Source organism: Petromyzon marinus, assembly GCF_048934315.1.
Source record: "Petromyzon marinus isolate PM22_M1 ecotype Great Lakes invasive population chromosome 75 unlocalized genomic scaffold, UKy_Petmar_22M1.pri1.0 chr75_unloc.3, whole genome shotgun sequence".
Classification (NCBI taxonomy): Eukaryota; Metazoa; Chordata; class Hyperoartia; order Petromyzontiformes; family Petromyzontidae; genus Petromyzon; species Petromyzon marinus.
In genome coordinates, this window is record NW_027422615.1 from 277,692 (window position 1) to 300,589 (window position 22,898).

At 49.6% G+C, this 22,898-nt stretch overlaps 1 protein-coding gene across 1 annotated transcript in view; it reads left to right on the top strand.

The window, feature by feature from the left end:
- The first annotated feature begins 902 nt into the window (after window positions 1-902).
- Window positions 903-22,898, top strand: part of LOC116958294 (uncharacterized) — a 92,460-nt gene continuing 70,464 nt past the window's right edge. The window contains exon 1 of the mRNA XM_076058476.1: window positions 903-1,040. Within this exon, the coding sequence (XP_075914591.1) occupies window positions 958-1,040 (83 nt within the window). The 5' untranslated portion in view covers window positions 903-957. The remainder of the gene's footprint in view (window positions 1,041-22,898) is intronic.

Genomic DNA, 22,898 nt, shown 5'->3' on the forward strand with positions numbered 1-22,898 from the left:
TACCAGGCGAGGTAGTCAACATCTCATCAGGGCCCCTGATCCCCCTACCACCCCTCCCCCTCTCTCCTCCCAGCTCCCCCTTCCCACGAGCCCCTCCCCTTCTCTCACAAGCCCCTCCCCTTCTCCCACGAGCCCCTCCCCTCCCATTCTCCCACGAGCCCCTCCCCTCCACCACCACGAGCCCCTCCCCTCCCATTCTCTCACGAGCCCCTCCCCCTTCACCATCACCACGAGCCCCCCCCACAACCACGAGCCCCTCCCCTTCTCCCCCCCTCCCATTCTCCCACGAGCCCCTCCCCCCACCACGAGCCCCTCCCCCCACCACCACCACCACCACGAGCCCCTCCCCTTCTCCCACAAGCCCCTCCCCTTCTCCCACGAGCCCCTCCCCTCCCATTCTCCCACGAGCCCCTCCCCTCCCCCCACCACCACGAGCCCCTCCCCCCACCACCACCACGAGCCCCTCCCCCCACCACGAGCCCTTCCCCTTCTACCCCTCCCCTTCTCCCACAAGCCCCTCCCCTTCTCCCACGAGCCCCTCCCCTTCTCCCACAAGCCCCTCCCCTTCTCCCACGAGCCCCTCCCCTCCCCTTCTCCCACAAGCCCCTCCCCTTCTCCCACGAGCCCCTCCCCTCCCATTCTCCCACGAGCCCCTCCCCCCACCACCACTCACCACCACGAGCCCCTCCCCCCACCACCACCACCACGAGCCCCTCCCCTTCTCCCACAAGCCCCTCCCCTTCTCCCACGAGCCCCTCCCCTCCCATTCTCCCACAAGCCCCTCCCCTTCTCCCACGAGCCCCTCCCCTCCCATTCTCCCACAAGCCCCTCCCCTTCTCCCACGAGCCCCTCCCCTCCCATTCTCCCACGAGCCCCTCCCCCCCACCACCACTCACCACCACGAGCCCCTCCTCCCCCCACCACCACCACCAACCACGGCAGTCCCCACCGGCGGCCATGCTCCGCGAGACGCGCCATCTGTGGGTGGGGAACCTTCCCGACAATGTTCGCGAGGAAAAAATCGTCGATCACTTCAAACGGTGAGGGGGACCTCTAATCCTACCACTTCTACATCCCCCTCCTAGGACCCCCCTCGATTGGGGAGTCTCTCGGCGGTCGTGAGGCGGCGCGAACAGGCGTAGTGGGGGGGGGGGAGGTTGTGTTCCGACGTTGAGATGGTCGGGCCCCGTCGTACATTTGGTAGAGCGGATAAGGCGAGGCACTTCCGTAAGGCGCCTCCGCGTTGGCTGGCGCGAGTCACGCGGGCGGCGCCGCGGCCAATGGGAGCAGCCGTCTCGCCGCGCCGCGACTACGCGCGTGGGAAATGTGGCCCGTTGGTGGTCGATGGTCGTTTATATTTTTTATTTTATTTTTTAAAAAAATAAATTTTATTTTTTATTTCCCCCCCCCCGCCCCATCAACGCGGCGATTTTGTTCGTTGTCGTTAACGAACCGTGATCGAGAGTTAAACGTTTCGACTTCGAGGAGAAGTACACATTTTTGCCCAAATGGAAAAAAAATGTTTTATCCTTGACGGCGGCGGTTCAGAACACGATATTGCCCCGGCTGCTATTTTAAATATATATTATGGGCCCCGTTGTTATTTACGAATTTCGTCGTCGTTATCCACGCGGTTGTTTCGAGCTAGCTCGCGTTACTATTAATAATAATAATTATAAAAAAAACAACATCGCTGTGGCTCAGGCGTGAATATTGGTGTACGCGGTCGCGTGTGGTTTTATTTGATTTTTTTTTTAAACTTTACGAACGTGAGAGGGTTTAAAAGCACGAACATAGCATCGCTAGCGATGTGGTTTTTAATTTTTTTAATATATATTTTTTAAGAGACTTGAGGAGAACGGGAGCGAGGGAGCGCGCGCACTATTTTGTTTGGCGGCGGAAGGCGGAGGGCGCGCTGTGACCGCGCAAGGATACCGCGGACTCGAAATTATTTTCCTTTTATTTTAAATATATATTTTTTTACAACGTACAAAAAAAATTCCCGATTCAGTCGATCGATCGAGAGTCTTTCGCGGTCCCCCCAGTTGGTGTATTTTTTTTGTTTGGTAAACAAGTGTTTACGTTGTTAAAAGATGAACAACAAGGGAGGATTATTTCTGTTTATAAACCTCCGCGCGCGCGCGGGAACTCGAGTGGTGAAGTGGCTCGACCCCCCCTATTAAAACGATCTGAGGGAAATATTTAAATGTTTTATTTTTAAATTATTATTTAACAAAAATGTTTTATTCTGTGCAACTAATTTAATGTAAACGTTGCACGGCGGTTAGAGAGTTGGATGGGTTAGATGGTGAGTGTGTGAGATGGTGAGTGTGTTAGATGGTGAGTGGGTTAGATGGTGAGTGGGTGAGATGGTGAGTGGGTGAGATGGTGAGTGGGTTAGATGGTGAGTGTGTTAGATGGTGAGTGGGTGAGATGGTGAGTGGGTGAGGTGGTGAGTGTGTTAGATGGTGAGTGGGTGAGATGGTGAGATGGTGAGTGGGTTAGAGGGTGAGTGGGTGAGATGGTGAGTGTGTTAGATGGTGAGTGGGTGAGATGGTGAGTGGGTTAGATGGTGAGTGGGTGAGATGGTGAGTGGGTGAGATGGTGAGTGTGTTAGATGGTGAGTGTGTTAGATGGTGAGTGGGTGAGATGGTGAGTGTGTTAGATGGTGAGTGTGTTAGATGGTGAGTGGGTGAGATGGTGAGTGGGTGAGATGGTGAGATGGTGAGTGGGTTAGAGGGTGAGTGGGTGAGATGGTGAGTGTGTTAGATGGTGAGTGGGTGAGATGGTGAGTGGGTGAGATGGTGAGTGGGTGAGATGGTGAGTGTGTTAGATGGTGAGTGGGTGAGATGGTGAGATGGTGAGTGGGTTAGAGTGTGAGTGGGTGAGATGGTGAGTGTGTTAGATGGTGAGTGTGTTAGATGGTGAGTGTGTTAGATTGTGAGTGGGTGAGATGGTGAGTGTGTTAGATGGTGAGTGTGTGAGATGGTGAGTGGGTGAGATGGTGAGTGGGTGAGATGGTGAGTGTGTTAGATGGTGAGTGGGTGAGATGGTGAGTGGGTGAGATGGTGAGTGGGTTAGATGGTGAGTGGGTTAGATGGTGAGTGTGTTAGATGGTGAGTGGGTGAGATGGTGAGTGGGTTAGAGGGTGAGTGGGTGAGATGGTGAGTGTGTTAGATGGTGAGTGTGTTAGATGGTGAGTGGGTGAGATGGTGAGTGGGTGAGATGGTGAGTGTGTTAGATGGTGAGTGGGTGAGATGGTGAGTGTGTTAGATGGTGAGTGGGTGAGATGGTGAGTGGGTGAGATGGTGAGTGTGTTAGATGGTGAGTGGGTGAGATGGTGAGTGGGTGAGATGGTGAGTGTGTTAGATGGTGAGTGTGTTAGATGGTGAGTGGGTGAGATGGTGAGTGTGTTAGATGGTGAGTGGGTGAGATGGTGAGTGTGTTAGATGGTGAGTGGGTGAGATGGTGAGTGGGTGAGATGGTGAGTGTGTTAGATGGTGAGTGGGTGAGAAGGTGAGTGGGTGAGATGGTGAGTGTGTTAGATGGTGAGTGGGTGAGATGGTGAGTGTGTTAGATGGTGAGTGGGTTAGATGGTGAGTGGGTGAGATGGTGAGTGGGTGAGATGGTGAGTGGGTGAGGTGGTGAGTGGGTGAGGTGGTGAGTGGGTGAGGTGGTGAGTGGGTGAGATGGTGAGTGGGTGAGATGGTGAGTGGGTGAGATGGTGAGTGGGTGAGATGGTGAGTGGGTGAGATGGTGAGTGTGTTAGATGGTGAGTGTGTTAGATGGTGAGTGGGTGAGATGGTGAGTGGGTGAGTGTGTTAGATGGTGAGTGGGTGAGATGGTGAGTGGGTTAGATGGTGAGTGTGTTAGATGGTGAGTGGGTGAGATGGTGAGTGGGTGAGATGGTGAGTGGGTGAGATGGTGTGTGGGTGAGATGGTGAGTGGGTGAGATGGTGAGTGTGTTAGATGGTGAGTGTTTTAGATGGTGAGTGTTTTAGATGGTGAGTGTTTTAGATGGTGAGTGTTTTAGATAGTGAGTGGGTTAGATGGTGAGTGTGTTAGATGGTGAGTGTGTTAGATGGTGAGATGGTGAGTGTGTTAGATGGTGAGTGTGTTAGATGGTGAGTGGGTGAGATGGTGAGTGGGTGAGATGGTGAGTGGGTGAGATGGTGAGTGGGTGAGATGGTGAGTGGGTTAGATGGTGAGTGTGTTAGATGGTGAGTGGGTGAGATGGTGAGTGGGTGAGATGGTGAGTGGGTGAGATGGTGAGTGGGTGAGTGGGTGAGATGGTGAGTGGGTGAGATGGTGAGTGTGTTAGATGGTGAGTGTTTTAGATGGTGAGTGTTTTAGATAGTGAGTGGGTTAGATGGTGAGTGTGTTAGATGGTGAGTGTGTTAGATGGTGAGATGGTGAGTGGGTGAGATGGTGAGTGTGTTAGATGGTGAGTGTGTTAGATGGTGAGTGTGTTAGATGGTGAGTGTGTTAGATGGTGAGTGTGTTAGATGGTGAGTGGGTGAGATGGTGAGTGTGTTAGATGGTGAGTGTGTTAGATGGTGAGTGGGTTAGATGGTGAGTGGGTTAGATGGTGAGTGTGTTAGATGGTGAGTGTGTTAGATGGTGAGTGTGTTAGATGGTGAGTGTGTTAGATGGTGAGTGTGTTAGATGGTGAGTGTGTTAGATGGTGAGTGTGTTAGATGGTGAGTGTGTTAGATGGTGAGTGTGTTAGATGGTGAGTGTTAGATGGTGAGTGTGTTAGATGGTGAGTGGGTGAGATGGTGAGTGTGTTAGATGGTGAGTGGGTGAGATGGTGAGTGGGTGAGATGGTGAGTGTGTTAGATGGTGAGTGGGTGAGATGGTGAGTGGGTGAGATGGTGAGTGGGTTCGATGGTGAGTGGGTTCGATAGTGAGTGGGTTCCATGGTGAGTGGGTTCCATGGTGAGTGGGTTCGATGGTGAGTGGGTTCGATGGTGAGTGGGTTCGATGGTGAGTGGGTTCGATGGCTGGACCTGCTGGATGGAGCTGTGCCTGGAGCTGTGGATGGAGTTATGGATGGAGCTATAGATGGAGCTGTGGAAGGAGCTATGGCTGGAGTTTTGGCTGGAGCTATGGCTGGAGCTATGGTTGGAGCTATGGTTGGAGCTATGGCTGGAGCTATGGCTGGGGCTGTGGATGGAGCGGTGGATGGAGCTATGGCTGGAGCTATGGCTGGAGCTATGGTTGGAGCTATGGTTGGAGCTATGGCTGGAGCTGCTGGATGAAGCTATGGCTGGGGCTGTGGATAGAGCGGTGGATGGAGCTGGGCCTGGGGCTGTGGATGGAGCTATGGCTGGAGTTATGGCTGAAGCTATGGCTGGAGCTATGGCTGGAGTTATGGATGGAGCTATGGCTGGAGCTATGGCTGGAGTAATGGATGGAGCTATGGCTGGAGCTGTGGATGGAGCTGTGGCTGGTGCTATGGATGGAGACGTGGCTGGAGCTATGTATGGAGCCGTGGATGGAGCTATGGATAGAGTTATGGATGGAGCTATGGATGGAGTTATGGCTAGGGCTGTGGATGGAGCGGTGGATGGTGCTATGGCTGGAGCTATGGATGGAGTTGTGGCTGGAGCTATGGATGGAGTTGTGGCTGGAGCTATGGATAGAGTTATGGCTGGAGCTATGGATAGAGTTATGGCTGGAGTTATGGATGGAGCTATGGATGGAGTTATGGCTGGAGCTGTGGATGGAGTTATGGATGGAGCTATGGATAGAGTTATGGCTGGAGCTATGGATGGAACTATGGATGGAGTTATGGCTGGAGCTGTGGATGGAGTTATGGCTGGAACTATGGATGGAGTTGTGGCTGGAGCTGTGGATGGAGTTATGGATGGAGCTTTGCATGGAGTTATGGCTGGAGCTATGGATGTAGTTGTGTCCGGAGCTGTGGATGGAGTTATGGCTGGAGCTATGGATAGAGTTGTGGCTGGTGTTGTGGCTGGGACTATGGATGGAGTTATGGATGGAGCTATGGATGAAGTTGTGGCTGGGGCTGTGGATGGAGTTATGGATGGAGCTATGGATGGAGCTATGGATGTAGCTATGGCTGAAGCTATGGATGGAGCTATGGATGGAGCTATGGCTGGAGCTATGGATGGAGCTATGGCTGGAGCTATGGATGGAGCTATGGCTGGAGCTATGGCTGGAGCTATGGCAATACCAATGGATGGAGCTATGGCTGGTGCTGTGGATGGAGTTATGGCTGGACCTGTGTCGGCTACTGAATGTAATTTGACCTCAAGAGAAACATCACGTCGTGTGTGGGGGTGGGGGTTGGGGGAAGAGAGAGGAGTTGGAGAGAGAAAAAGGGGAGAGTGGATGAGGGGTGGGGGAGAGAGAGACCAGAGCGGGGATAGAACCCAGAGAGATTTCACAGAGAGAGAGAGATGCGTGACTTGTGGTTTGAGATATAGGCGGGAAGGGAGCGTACGGAGAGAGATGCAATTCTAAGAGATGGCAGGGAGAGATACGTGTGACGTGAGAGCGAGTGGGGAGCAACGGGGAGACGTTATTGAGAGGTCGAGAGAGAGAGAGAGGGTTGGTGGAGGGAAAGTTAAATCGATAGGGAAGGCGGAGAGGGGGGGGGGGGAGATTAAAACGAGATAATCGAGCTTTGAAGAGGGTGAGAATGAGTCGATGGTGGTGATGGGATAGGGTGGGTGGGGGGGTGAGAGCGATAATTGAGAGCAAGGAGATTTTGGAGATGTGGTGAGCGTTAAAAGGGAGAGTTCCAATGGGGTAGTCGTCAACCATTTAGTGAGAGGCATGGAGAGAGGGAGGGAGGGAGTGAGTGATGTTAGATAGCATAAGAGAGTGGTGTCAGAATCAGGATGTGTGTTTATCCTGGAGAAATCTGATGTGCTATGAAGTGCTTTATCACGGATGTTTGAAGTGGGGAGGAGCCTACTGGTATGTATGTACGTATGTTGAACTTCTTTCTCACCGTACGTATCCAAAAAAAATATATGTAATACAGTAAAACCTTGGATTGCGAGCAAAATTCGTTCCGGAAACCGTGTTTGTAATCCAGAGCACTCCGTATATCAGCTGTGTGATCACGTGACGCTCGGCAGTACAAAGCGTACACGTACACTGCTGCACTATACACTACTACACTACAGTATATACACTACTACACTATACACTACTACACTGTACACTACACTATATACTACTACACTATATTACTACACTATACACTGCTACACTATACACTTCAACACTACACTATACACAACTACACTACACTATATACTACTACACTATACACTACTACACTATACACTACTACACTATATACTACTACTACACTATACACTACTACACTATACACTACACTATATACTACTACACTATATATTACTACACTATACACTTCAACACTACACTATACACAACTACACTACACTATACACTTCACTATACACTACACTATATGCTACTACACTATACACTACTACACTATACACTGCTACACTACACTATATACTACTACACTATACACTACTACACTATATACTACACTATATATTACTACACTATACACTTCAACACTACACTATACACAACTACACTACACTATACACTTCACTATACACTACATTATATGCTACTACACTATACACTACTACACTATACACTGCTACACTATACACTATTACACTACACTATATACTACTACACTATACACTACTACACTACACTATATACTACTACACTATACACTACTGTGTGATCACGTGACGCTCGGCAGTACAAAGCGTACACTGCTCGTATTGCTAAGGCCCTCGCTCGCTTATCAAATTAATATTTTGAATGTTTCGCTCGTCTTGCAAGACACTCGCAGGCCAAGTTACTCGCGATCCAAGGTTTTTGCTGTATTACGTTTTACCCTTGGCAGTGGAGGAGATGGGAAGGGGGAGGGGTAGCGGAGTGCGTGGGAGAGTTGAGGAAGAGAGGCGTGCGTCTAGGACTCGGCAAGGCAAGGTAAAAGGTCAAACGCAACGAGCCTACCTTTACCCTACCTTTTACCCGTGCCCCATGCAAATTAACCGATTACAGGGTAATTACTGGGGCACTACTACGCATGAGCAGGGTTTGTAACAGGTTGGCGCTACGCTACGAACCTGGCGACCCGGGTTCGATTCCCGCTCACGGCCAACAACACCAGTGACGATTATCTGAACGGCTCCCGGGCCTCCCCTAGGTCGACTCAGCCTCAAATGAGTACCTGGTGCGGTGTGCGGTAAACATCGCCACTGGGGGAGACAAAGGCGGCCAAGGGGGCGTGGTGCTGGCCACCCACCACCCCCCTCTCCTCGTGCGCCGTTCCGGCCTTCATAGGCAGTGCTGAGCTGTGAGCTAACAGCAGCACTCGCCCCTACAGTCTGTTGCAGGCTACATGGCGGGGGGGATATTAAGTCTTTTTTTTTTAAATTAACATTGTGCATTTGAACCTTATGGCGGGACCCCCCCCCCCCCCCAAGGGGTCCCATAAGCCCCCTTGGCTCTCGCAAAAAAAAAAAACTGCGTTGCGACGCCATTCAATGTCTGTTGAAAGCTCGCTACGCGATGCGCTCGCCAAAAATTTTCGTCCCTCGCTGCGCTCGGATGACGCGGCGACGGGAACGACCCGCGCCAGATGGTTCGCGCGCCGTCTTATGCCCCGGGAGTGCCTGCGCCCATAAGCGTTCATTGTTCGCGTAACGATTTGGTGGAACAGAGAGAGAGAGGGGTGGGTGGGTGGGTGGGGTGTGGCTACAGGTTAAGGTTTAAGGAACCCGCCGGTGTCTGGGACGATTTTTTTGATGATTCGATTGACCCCGCTGGTGGATGCCCGCGCGGCGATGAGCCCCGTGCCGGAGGGCTGCCGTTTTGCGGCCACGTCGCTGCTTGGGGTTTTAAAAAAAATAAATAATAATTAAGCGATGAAAAAAAGTGTTTATTTTTTTTTCATTTTTAATGGTAGGAATTATAGGCGTTGTCATCGGTATTATGAATCATCGGTATGACATAAAGCGTAGCAAGTTTTGCAGTCGATATCACACTGGGAAGTGGGATGCAATTGGGTTACAAGATTTGAGGATGAGACGGACGGACAGACAAGAGCGAGTTAATTAAAAAGCGTTTCACAAAAATTGACGGTGAATGTCTTGGTGGGGAGTGGGGGGGGGGGAGGCCTCGCCTTGTAAGGTAAAAAAAAATAGAAATGAAGGCTTTAAATTTAGATTTAAAGCTTTCGTGACTGCAGTAATTCATATTCTTAGCTCTTTCGGTAAAGTCAACGTGACCTTACCGAAAGAACCGAGAATATGAAGGCTTTAGTTTTTTGCGTACATTTTAAAAAGTGATTTCCAGTGAAACCTTGGATTGCGAGAAAAATTCGTTTCCGGAAGCCGTGTCTGCAATCCAGAGCGCCCCGTATAGCAGCTGTGTGGTCACGTGACGCTCGCCAGTACAAAGCGTCTACACGTACACTGCTACACTATACACTACTACACTATATACTACTACATTATACACTACACTATACACTACTACACTACACACTACTACTACACTATACACTACTACACTACACTATATACTACTAAACTATATATTACTACACTATATACTACTACACTATACACTACTACACTACACACTACACTATACACTACACTATATACTGCTACACTATATTACTACACTATACACTGCTACACTACACTATATACTACTACACTATATATTCCTACACTATATACTACTACACTATACACTACTACACTACACTATACACTACACTATATACTGCTACACTATATTACTACACTATACACTGCTACACTACACTATATACTACTACACTATATATTACTACACTATATACTACTACACTATACACTACTACACTACACACTACACTATACACTACACTATACACTGCTACACTACACTATATTACTACACTATACATTACTACACTATACACTACTACACTATATACTACTACACTATACACTACTACACTACACTATACACTACACTATACACTATATACTACTACACTATACACTACTACACTATATACTACTACACTATACACTACTACACTACGCTATGTACTACTACACTGTACACTACTACACTGTACACTACACTGTACACTACTACACTATACACTGCTACACTATACACTACTACACTACACTACTACAATATACACTACACTGTACACTACTACACTACACTATACACTGCTACACTATACACTACTACACTACACTATATACTACTACACTATACCCTACACTATATACTACTACACTATACACTACTACACTACACTATACACTACACTATATACTACTACACTATACACTACTACACTATATACTACTACACTATACACTACTACACTACACTATATACTACTACACTATACCCTACACTATATACTGCTACACTATACACTGCTACACTATACACAACACTATATACTACTACACTATACACTACTACACTATATACTACTATACTATACACTGCTACACTATACACTACACTATATACTACTACACTATACACTACTGTGTGATCACGTGACGCTCGCCAGTACAAAGCGTACACTGCTCGTATTGCTAAGACCCTCGCTCGCTTATCAAATCAATATTTATTTATTTATATATATAAAAAATTGCCCGTCTTGCGGAACACTCGCAGGCCAAATGACTCGCAATCCACAAAGGTTTTTACTCTATTAACCTTTGCCGACAAGACTGACCTACAGCCAAAATGCTTCCGCAACAAATGTGGTCCCAACTTGACTAATTCTGGGTCATTGAGAAGGAAAATGATGCTTGAAATTGTTGATTGCCTCCCGTTTTCAAGATATGCTCCTGGGTCAGTCTATATGACCCTTGGCTTGGGAATGGCCGGGGGGATAAGTGAGTTATGAAGGGACGGGATCTCAATTTGAACCAGAAATGACGAAAAAAAAACCATCTGCGACTGGACCTATGAATACATTTGCGACTGGGTTTGGACGGTCCGTGCTTTTTTAGCAAAACAACGAATGACGCAATCGGAACCTGGTGTTGCGTCATACATGGAATGAATTGCATCATGTTATTCCTGGAAGTCGTGGATGATGCAATCATAACGAGGCTCGCATCCCTCCGCTGATGAAATTTGCCCCTGTTTCAGCTCTAGAAATCGCACAGCGCAATTGCTCTCTTAGTTGTCAGTGTTTGATTTTGCAAAGGGAGACATTTCTGTTTGGCCGTAATGAGCCTCGAAACTTTTCGATTTAAAGCTTTCGTGACTGCAGTGATTCATCTTCTTTGGTTCTTACGTAGAATGGGAATAAAATAATAAATTGATAAAATAAAATAACAATAATAACTTTAGCGAAAGAACCAAAGAAGACTCGTACTTGTGAACAAAGTGGCGCTATGACTTGTGCTGTGCTGGTGGTGAAGTGACTTTTGCATCACGAAAGCTCAGTGTAAATCACTGTGGTTAAGAGCTATGGCTGTAGTAGTGTAGTGTATAGTGGTGTAGTGTATAGTGGTGTAGTGTGTAGTGGTGTAGTGTGTAGTAGTGTAGTGTACAGTGGTGTAGTGTATAGTAGTGTCATGGATAGTGTAGTGTATAGTAGTGTCGTGTATAGTAGTGTAGTGTATAGTGTAGTGTCTAGTAGTATAGTGTATAGTAGTGTAGTGTATAGTAGTGTAGTGTGTAATGTATAGTAGTGTAGTGTATAGTAGTGTAGTGTATAGTAGTGTGGTGTATAGTGTATAATAGTGTAGTGTATAGTGTATAATAGTGTAGTGTATAATAGTGTAGTGTATAATAGTATAGTGTATAATGGTGTATAGTAGTGTATAGTGTATAATGGTGTATAGTAGTGTAGTGTATAATGGTGTATAGTAGTGTAGTGTATAATGGTGTATAGTAGTGTATAGTGTATAATGGTGTATAGTAGTGTAGTGTATACTAGTATAGTGTATAATTGTATAGTGTATAATAGTATAGTGTATAATGGTGTGTAGTAGTGTATAGTGTATAATAGTGTAGTGTGTAGTGTATAATAGTGTAGTGTATAGTGTATAATAGTATAGTGTATAATGGTGTATAGTAGTGTAGTGTATAGTGTATAATAGTGTAGTGTATAATAGTGTAGTGTATAGTAGTGTAGTGTATAGTGTATAATAGTATAGTGTATAATGGTGTATAGTAGTGTAGTGTATAATATTGTAGTGTATAGTGTATAATGGTGTATAGTAGTGTAGTGTATAATATTGTAGTGTATAGTGTATAATAGTGTAGAGTATGGTGTATAATTGTATAGTGTATAATAGTATAGTGTATAATGGTGTATAGTAGTGTAGTGTATAGTGTATAATAGTGTAGTGTATAATAGTGTAGTGTATAATTGTATAGTGTATAATAGTATAGTGTATAATGGTGTATAGTAGTGTAGTGTATAATAGTGTAGTGTATAATAGTGTAGTGTAGTGTATAGTGTATAATAGTATAGTGTATAATGGTGTATAGTAGTGTAGTGTATAATGGTGTATAGTAGTGTAGTGTATAATTGTATAGTGTATAATAGTATTGTGTATAATGGTGTATTATAGTGTAGTGTATAGTGTATAATTGTATAGTGTATAATAGTATAGTGTATAGTAGTAGTGTAGTGTATAGTGTATAATAGTAGTGTAGTGTATAGTGTATAGTAGTGTAGTGTATGGTGTGATGTACCACTTCAGCACCACACCCTGTTGTGCGTTGCAGACCAACGCCGCTACGCTTGCAATCTGAGCCCCTCGTTTCGCCATCGGCGACAACCGGCTTAGTGTTGTCAGGTTCTGCATCCGCGTCTTTGACGGAGCTAAACCGACGAGGGAGACTGGAGGGAGATCTTTTGAGGGATGGAGAGTAGGGGTTAGGTCGATAGCTTTCATTCAGCAGTGGATCGAACTTGTGTGTGTCTGATGGAGAGGGGGGAGAGATGTTTTGAGGGATGGAGAGTAGGGTTAGGTCGATAGCTTTCATTCTGCAGTGGATCGAACTTTGTGTGTGTCTGATGGAGAGGGGGGAGAGAGAGGAGAGATGTTTTGAGGGATGGAGAGTAGGGGTTAGGTCGATGGCTTTCATTCAGCAGTGGATCGAACTTGTGTGTGTCTGATGGAGAGGGGGGAGAGAGAGGAGAGATGTTTTGAGGGATGGAGAGTAGGGGGTAGGTCCATAGCTTTCATCCAGCAGTGGATCGAACTTGTATGTGTCTGATGGAGAGGGGGGAGAGAGGAGAGATGTTTTTGAGGGATGGAGAGCAGGGTTAGGTCGATGGCTTTCATCCAGCAGTGGATCGAACTTGTATGCGTCTGATGGAGAGGGGGGAGAGAGGAGAGAGACTGGAGGGAGATCTTTTGAGGGATGGAGAGTAGGGTTAGGTCGATGGCTTTCATTCAGCAGTGGATCGAACTTGTGTGTGTCTGATGGAGGATGAGAGAAGGGGGGAGAGAGAGGAGAGATGTTTTGAGGGATGGAGAGTAGGGTTAGGTCGATGGCTTTCATCCAGCAGTGGATCGAACTTGTATGTGTCTGATGGAGAGGGGGGAGAGGGGGGAGAGAGAGGAGAGATGATTTGAGGGATGGAGAGTAGGGGTTAGGTCCATAGCTTTCATCCAGAAGTGGATCGAACTTGTATGTGTCTGATGGAGGATGAGAGAGAGGGGGGAGAGAGAGGAGAGATGTTTTGAGAGATGGAGAGTAGAGTTAGGTCGATAGCTTTCATCCAGCAGTGGATCGAACTTGTATGTGTCTGATGGAGAGGGGGGAGAGAGAGGAGAGATCTTTTGAGGGATGGAGAGTAGGGGTTAGGTCGATGGCATTCATCCAGCAGTGGATCGAACTTGTATGTGTCTGATGGGGGAGGAGAGAGAGGAGAGAGATGTTTTGAGGGATGGAGGATGAGAGAGGGGCGAGAGAGAGGAGAGAGAAGGAGAGATCTTTTGAGGGATGGAGAGTAGGGGTTAGGTCCATAGCTTTCATCCAGCAGTGGATCGAACTTGTATGCGTCTGATGGAGGATGAGAGAGGGGGTAGAGAGAGAGAGAAGGGAATGAGAGGGGCGAAGGGGATAGAGAGAGATGGAGGTGAGGGAGATATAAATAGGAAGAGAGAGAGAGAGGGGGTGGTGGCTGTGGTTGTGTGTTTGCGAAATGTCAGATGAAGCCATTTTAAAGGCGCTTGTATTTATAGAGGGACTGTACTCTGCTGCCGTGACATCATCGGCAACAACAACACTCCCACAGAGGTTCACACGGGCACACTGCTCACACACACACTGCTCACACTCACACACACACACTCGCACACTCACTCACACTGCTCACACTCACACACACTGCCCACACACACTCACACACTGACTCTCACACACACTCACACTGCTCACACACACACACACACTGCCCACACTCACACACACACTCCCACAGAGGTTCACACGGGCACACTGCTCACACACACTGCTCACACTCGCACACTGCTCACACTCACACACTCACTCACACTGCTCACACTCACACACACTCGCACACTCACTCACACTGCTCACACACACTGCCCACACACACACACTCACACACTCACACACACACTCACACACACACACTGCGCACACTCGCACACACTGCTCACACACTCACACACACTGCTCACACTCACACACACACTGCGCACACTCACACACTCACACACACTGCCCACACACACACTGCTCACACACACACACTGCCCACACTCACACACACACTGCTCACACACTCACACACCCTGCTCACACTGCTCACACACACTGCTCACACTCACACACACACTGCTCACACACACACTGCTCACACTCACACACACACTGCGCACACTCACACACCCTGCTCACACTCACATCCTGCTCACACTCACACACTCACACACCCTGCTCACACTCACACACACTTCTCACACTCACACATCCTGCTCACACTCACATCCTGCTCACACTCACACACACACCCTGCTCACACTCACACACCCTGCTCACACTCACACACTCACACACCCTGCTCACTCACACACACCCTGCTCACACTCACACACTCACACACCCTGCTCACTCACACACACCCTGCTCACACTCACACATCCTGCTCACACTCACACATCCTGCTCACACTCACACATCCTGCTCACACTCACACACTCACACACCCTGCTCACACTCACACATCCTGCTCACACTCACACACTGCTCACACACACTCACACACCCTGCTCACACTCACATCCTGCTCACACTGACACACTCACACATCCTGCTCACACTCACACATCCTGCTCACACTCACACACCCTGCTCACACTCACACTGCTCAAACTGACACACTCACACACCCTGCTCACACACACACCCTGCTCACACACACACACTGCTCACACACACACCCTGCACACACTCACACACTCACACATCCTGCTCACACTCACACATCCTGCTCACACTCACACACTGCTCACACACCCTGCTCACACTCACACACCCTACCCACCCACATACAGTGAGGGGAAAAAGTATTTGATCCCGTGCTGATTTTGTACGTTTGCCCACTGACAAAGAAATGATCAGTCTATAATTCTAATGGTAGGTTTATTTGAACAGTGAGAGACAATAACCAAAAAATCCAGTAAAACGCGTGTCAAAAATGTTATAAATTGATTTGCATTTTAATGAGGGAAATAAGTATTTGACCCCTCTGCAAAACATGACTTGGTACTTGGTGGCAAAACCCTTGTTGGCAAATCACAGAGGTCAGACGTGTCTTGTAGTTGGCCACCAGGTTTGCACACATCTCAGGAGGGATTTTGTCCCACTCCTCTTTGCAGATCTTCTCCAAGTCATTAAGGTTTCGAGGCTGACGTTTGGCAACTCGAAACCTTCAGCTCCCTCCACAGATTTTCTATGGGATTAAGGTCTGGAGACTGGCTAGGCCACTCCAGGACCTTAATGTGCTTCTTCTTGAGCCACTCCTTTGTTGCCTTGGCCGTGTGTTTTGGGTCATTGTCATGCTGGAATACCCATCCACGACCCATTTTCAATGCCCTGGCTGAGGGAAGGAGGTTCTCACCCAAGATTTGACGGTACATGGCCCCGTCCATCGTCCCTTTGATGCGGTGAAGTTGTCCTGTCCCCTTAGCAGAAAAACACCCCCAAAGCATAATGTTTCCCCCTCCATTTTTGACGGTGGGGATGGTGTTCTTGGGGTCATAGGCAACATTCCTCCTCCTCCAGACACGGCGAGTTGAGTTGATGCCAAAGAGCTCCATTTTGGTCTCATCTGACCACAACACTTTCACCCAGTTGTCCTCTGAATCATTCAGATGTTCATTGGCAAACTTCAGACGGGCATGTGTATGTGCTTTCTTGAACTTTCACCCAGTTGTCCTCTGGATCATTCAGATGTTCATTCGCAAACTTCAGACGGGCATGTGTATGTGCTTTCTTGAGCAGGGGGGACCTTGCGGGCGCTGCAGGATTTCAGTCCTTCACGGCGTAGGGTGTTACCAATTGTTTTCTTGGTGACTATGGTCCCAGCTGCCTTGAGATCATTGACAAGATCCTCCCGTGTAGTTCTGGGCTGATTCCTCACCGTTCTTATGATCATTGCAACTCCACGAGGTGAGATCTTGCATGGAGCCCCAGGCTGAGGGGGATTGACAGTTCTTTTGTGTTTCTTCCATTTGTGAATAATCGCACCAACTGTTGTCACCTTCTCACCAAGCTGCTTGGCAATGGTCTTGTAGCCCATTCCAGCCTTGTGTAGGTCTACAATCTTGTCCCTGACATCCTTGGAGAGCTCTTTGGTCTTGGCCATGGTGGAGAGTTTGGAATCTGATTGATTGATTGCTTCTGTGGACAGGTGCCTTTTATACAGGTAACGAGCTGAGATTAGGAGCACTCCCTTTAAGAGTGTGCTCCTAATCTCAGCTCGTTACCTGTATAAAATACACCTGGGAGCCAGAAATCTTCCTGATTGAGAAGGGATCAAATACTTATTTCCCTCATTAAAATGCAAATCAATTTATAACATTTTTGACATGCGTTTTTCTGGATTTTGTTGTTGTTATTCTGTCTCTCACTGTTCAAATGAACCTACCATTAAAATTATAGACTGATCATTTCTTTGTCAGTGGGCAAACGTACAAAATCAGCAGGGGATCAAATACTTTTTTCTCTCACTGTACACCCTACCACAGACACAACAACAACCGCCATTCCGCCACTAAGTGGCGGTGACATCACCACGACGCTTGTGCCAGGCCACAGACGCACCTGCCTACCACAGCCACACACACATACACCCTGGTAGCACACACGCACACGCTACCACAGCCAAACACGCCTTATCCACACACACATACACCCTACCACACACATACACCCTACCACACACACACACCCTACCACACACACACATACACCCTACCACACACACACACACTCTACCACACACACACATACACCCTACCACACACACACACACTCTACCACACACACATACACCCTACCACACACACACACACACTCTACCACACACACACATACACCCTACCACAGCCACACACGCCTTACCCACATACACATATATACACTCTACCCACATCCACACACGCCTTACCCACACACACATATATACACTCTACCCACACACACATATACACTCTACCCACACACACATATACACTCTACCCACACACACATATACACTCTACCCACACACACATATACACTCTACCCACACACACATATACACTCTACCCACACACACATATACACTCTACCCACACACACATCCCCTACCACATACACATACACCCTACCACACACGACTTACCCACACACACACATATATATGAACCCTTTTGCACACACGAGACAACATGCCCTGCCGTGTAGCCTGTAACAGCCTGCAGGGGCAAGCGCTGTTAGCGAGATAGCAGCTGTGAAGGCCGGCGTGACTCACGAGGGGGTGGGTGGCCAGCACCACCACGCCTCGGCCGCCTTTGTCTCCCCAGTGGCGATGTTTTTACGCACCGGTCGACTTAGGGGGAGGCTCCCCCCCCTCCCAAGGCCGCGACCTGGAATCGGAACTCGGTGTCGCCGGGTTCGTAGAACTTTGATGCCTTGCGAAAGGAATCTTGCTGTGATATTTTTTTGTGCTTTGGTACTGGACGAAAAAATGGGGTCACAAAATACGCAGCTGACGTGTCAGACGAACCAGTCTTTGATTTGAAGCTTTCGTGACTGCAGGAATCCATACTCTTTGGTGCTTTTGGTAAAGTCGCGAAAAATTATTTTACTTTCTACCTACGTGAAAATGTCTTTTGTTTTATACCTACGTCAAAATTTATTTTGTTTGATACCTACGTGAAGAGTTACGTTATTTTACACCTACGTGAAGATTTATGTTATTTTATACCTACGTGAAGATTTATGTTATTTTATACCTACGTGAAGATTTATGTTATTTTATACCTACGTGAAGATTTATGTTATTTTATACCTACGTGAAGATTTATGTTATTTTATACCTACGTGAAGATTTATTTTATTTTATACCTATGTGGAAATTTATTTTATTTTATACCTATGTGCAAATTTATTTTATTTTATACCTACGTGAAAATTATTTTATTTTATGCCTACGTGAAATTTTATTTTCTACCTACGGGAACATTGATTTTATTTTATACGTACGTGAAAATGTGTTTTATTTTCTACCTACGTGAAATTTTATTTTAAGCCTACGTGAAATTTTATTTTATTTTAAGCCTACGTGAAATTTTATTTTATACCTACGAGAATTTTTTATTTATTTTATACCTACGTGAAATTTTCTTTTATTTTATACCTACGTGAAATTTTATTTTATTTTATACCTACGTGAAATTTTATTTTATTTTATACCTACGTGACTTTACCGAAATAACCAAAGAGTAGTAGCATCATCATCATCATCATATTTTGTCCGCCATCCCATTGAAGATGCGAGCGACCTTCATAGAGCGTTCGTCTGCTGCAGGGGCGGGGAACCTTTTTTTCTGCCAAGGGCCATTTGGATATTTACAAAACATCATTCGCGGGCCACACGGAATTATCAACTTAAAAATTGGCCGGTCATATTTGGTCAAACGTTGAATTAACTCGCCCCCCCCCGATGCGGATGGCTGTAACTGCTTCTCTTTGGCGAGGCGCGTGGTGGGTGATGTCGCTAGCCGGTATTGACGACGACGACGATGTTGTTGAATTTCGAGTCCCGCCTGCTGTTGCCCTTGGCAGGGCCAGAGGCCCAAATTATTTCGCGGGCCGGACATTCCCCACCCCTGGTCTGCTACTGCCTTGCCCCCAAATCAAACCACACCACACCACACCCCCCGCTGTGCTGTAAGCCATCCAGCCAGCCGGCCAGCGAGCGAGCGAGGTCGAGTGTGTGGGAATTAACTCGCCTCAACTCACACACGGCTCATGCCAACTGGCTCTCGCTCGCCGCGGGAGAGAGGACGGGGTTGGGGGAAGGGAGGAGGAGATGTGGGTGGAAGGTGCGCAGGTGGCTGCGAGAGTGAGGATGGAAAGCTCCGGCCGACACACACGGAGAGATTGAGAGAGAGATTGAGAGAGATTGAGAGAGATTGGAGGGCGGGAGATGGGGAAGAGAGGGTGGAGGTGAAGGCTGGCAGAGAGGAAGGGGGAGAGTTGAGGCTGTGACAGATGGGGGGGCGGAGGGCGGGGGAGAGGCGTGTGGAGAGGGAGGGAGGCTGGGAGAGAGACAGATGGGGAGGTTGAGAGAGGTGGTGAGAGTGGGGGAGAGGGAGGATGGGAGACGCGGGGAGATGGGGTGGGAGGCTTGAGAGAGAGAGAGAGGGGGGAGAGGGAGGATGGGAGACCCGGGGAGATGGGGTGGGAGGCTTGAGAGAGAGAGAGCGGGGGAGAGGGAGGATGGGAGACGCGGGGAGATGGCGAGGGAGGCTTGAGAGAGAGAGAGCGGTGGAGAGGGAGGATGGGAGACCCGGGGAGATGGGGAGGGAGGCTTGAGAGAGAGAGAGAGCGGTGGAGAGGGAGGATGGGAGACCCGGGGAGATGGGGTGGGAGGCTTGAGAGAGAGAGAGAGCGGTGGAGAGGGAGGATGGGAGACCCGGGGAGATGGGGAGGGAGGCTTGAGAGAGAGAGAGAGGGGGAGAGGGAGGATGGGAGACCCGGGGAGATGGGGTGGGAGGCTTGAGAGAGAGAGAGAGGGGGGAGGGAGGGAGGATGGGAGACCCGGGGAGATGGGGTGGGAGGCTTGAGAGGGAGAGAGAGGGGGAGAGGGAGGATGGGAGACGCGGGGAGATGGGGTGGGAGGCTTGAGAGGGAGAGAGAGGGGGAGAGGGAGGATGGGAGACGCGGGGAGATGGGGTGGGAGGCTTGAGAGGGAGAGAGAGGGGGAGAGGGAGGATGGGAGACGCGGGGAGATGGGGTGGGAGGCTTGAGAGGGAGAGAGAGGGGGAGAGGGAGGATGGGAGACCCGGGGAGATGGGGTGGGAGGCTTGAGAGGGAGAGAGAGCGGGGGAGAGGGAGGATGGGAGACGCGGGGAGATGGGGTGGGAGGCTTGAGAGGGAGAGAGGGGCGGGAGGCTGAGGGAGAGAGGGGGGATGGAGGCTGTGAGAGGGAGGGAGGGAGGCTGGGAGAGAGACAGGGGAGGTTGAGAGAGGTGGTGAGAGTGGGGGAGAGGGAGGATGGGAGGCCCGGGGAGATGGGGTGGGAGGCTTGAGAGAGAGAGGGGGTGAGAGGGAGGCTGTGAGAGGGGGGAGGGAGGTGGGGAGAGGGGGGATGGAGGCTGAGGGAGAGAGAGGGGATGGAGGCTGGGAGAGAGAGGGGGGATGGAGGCTGAGGGAGAGAGAGAGGGGATGGAGGCTGGGAGAGAGATGGGGGATGGAGGCTGTGAGAGAGAGAGGGGGGATGGAGGCTGGGAGAGAGAGAGAGGGGGGATGGAGGCTGAGAGAGAGAGAGGGGGGATGGAGGCTGGGAGAGAGAGAGGGGGGGGATGGAGGCTGGGAGAGAGAGGGGGGATGGAGGCTGGGAGAGAGAGAGAGGGGGATGGAGGCTGAGAGAGAGAGGGGATGGAGGATGGGAGAGAGAAGGGGGATGGAGGCTGAGAGAGAGAGGGGATGGAGGCTGGGAGAGAGAGGGGGGATGGAGGCTGGGAGGGAGAGAGCAGGGGGATGGAGGCTGGGAGAGAGGGGGGGGATGGAGGCTGAGGGAGAGGGGGGGGATGGAGGCTGGGAGAGAGAGAGGGAGGGAGGCTGGGAGAGAGCGGGGGGATGGAGGCTGGGAGAGAGAGAGAGGGGGATGGAGGCTGAGGGAGAGAGAGGGGGGATGGAGGCTGGGAGAGAGAGGAGATGGAGGCTGGGAGGGAGGGAGGCTGGGAGAGAGAGAGGGGGGATGGAGGCTGGGAGAGAGAGAGGGGGGATGGAGGCTGAGAGAGAGAGGAGGGATGGAGGCTGAGAGAGAGAGGGGGGATGGAGGCTGAGGGAGAGGGGGGGGATGGAGGCTGGGAGAGAGAGAGGGAGGGAGGCTGGGAGAGAGAGAGAGGGGGGATGGAGGCTGAGGGAGAGAGAGGGGGGATGGAGGCTGGGAGAGAGAGGAGATGGAGGCTGGGAGGGAGGGAGGCTGGGAGAGAGAGAGGGGGGATGGAGGCTGGGAGAGAGAGAGGGGGGGATGGAGGCTGAGAGAGGGGATGGAGGCTGGGAGAGAGAGAGAGAGGGGGGATGGAGGCTGGGAGAGAGAGAGGGGGGATGGAGGCTGGGAGAGAGAGGAGATGGAGGCTGGGAGGGAGGGAGGCTGGGAGAGAGAGAGGGGGGATGGAGGCTGAGAGAGAGAGGAGATGGAGGCTGAGAGAGAGAGGGGGGATGGAGGCTGAGAGAGAGAGGAGGGATGGAGGCTGGGAGAGAGAGCGAGCTGGGGGGGGGGGGGAGGTTGCTGTGTGACTGGAGGCTGTGTGACTGTGGGGGTTGGGAAATAATCCTGTGGTGGTGGTGGTGGTGTGTGAGAGAAGCCGAGGACAGTGCCGCTGCTGTTGCTGCTTTGTGGTTGTGGGAGTGAGAGAGGGGAGGGGGGGGGCATGGGAAGGCGAGCAGGGAGGGGTGGGGTCGGTGTGCGGGTGGTGTGGTGAGAGATGAGAGAGGGGAAGGAGTAAGGGGGGTGCGGGGTGGGTGTTGTGTTGCCTGCGGGCGGGAGGGGGGAGGTGCATGCCCAAGTTGGCAGCAGCTCATTCTTGGTTCTTTCGGTGAAGTCACGTAGAAAGAAAATGCAAGCTCGGAGAGACAGGCACAGAGAGAGAGACACACAGAGAGAGAGAGAGACACACAGAGAGAGAGACACACACAGAGAGAGAGAGACACACACAGAGAGAGAGAGACACACAGAGAGAGAGACACAGAGAGAGACACAGAGAGAGACACAGAGAGAGAGAGACACAGAGAGAGACACAGAGAGAGATACAGAGAGAGAGAGCCACAGAGAGAGAGACACAGAGAGAGAGACACAGAGAGAGAGACACAGAGAGAGAGAGACACAGAGAGAGAGACACACAGAGAGAGAGACACAGAGAGAGAGAGACACAGAGAGAGAGACACAGAGAGACACAGAGAGAGAGAGACAGAGAGACACAGAGAGACACACAGAGAGACACACAGAGAGACAGACACAGAGAGACACACATAGAGGAGAGACACAGAGAGAGAGACACAGAGAGAGAGACACAGAGAGAGAGACACAGAGAGAGAGACACAGA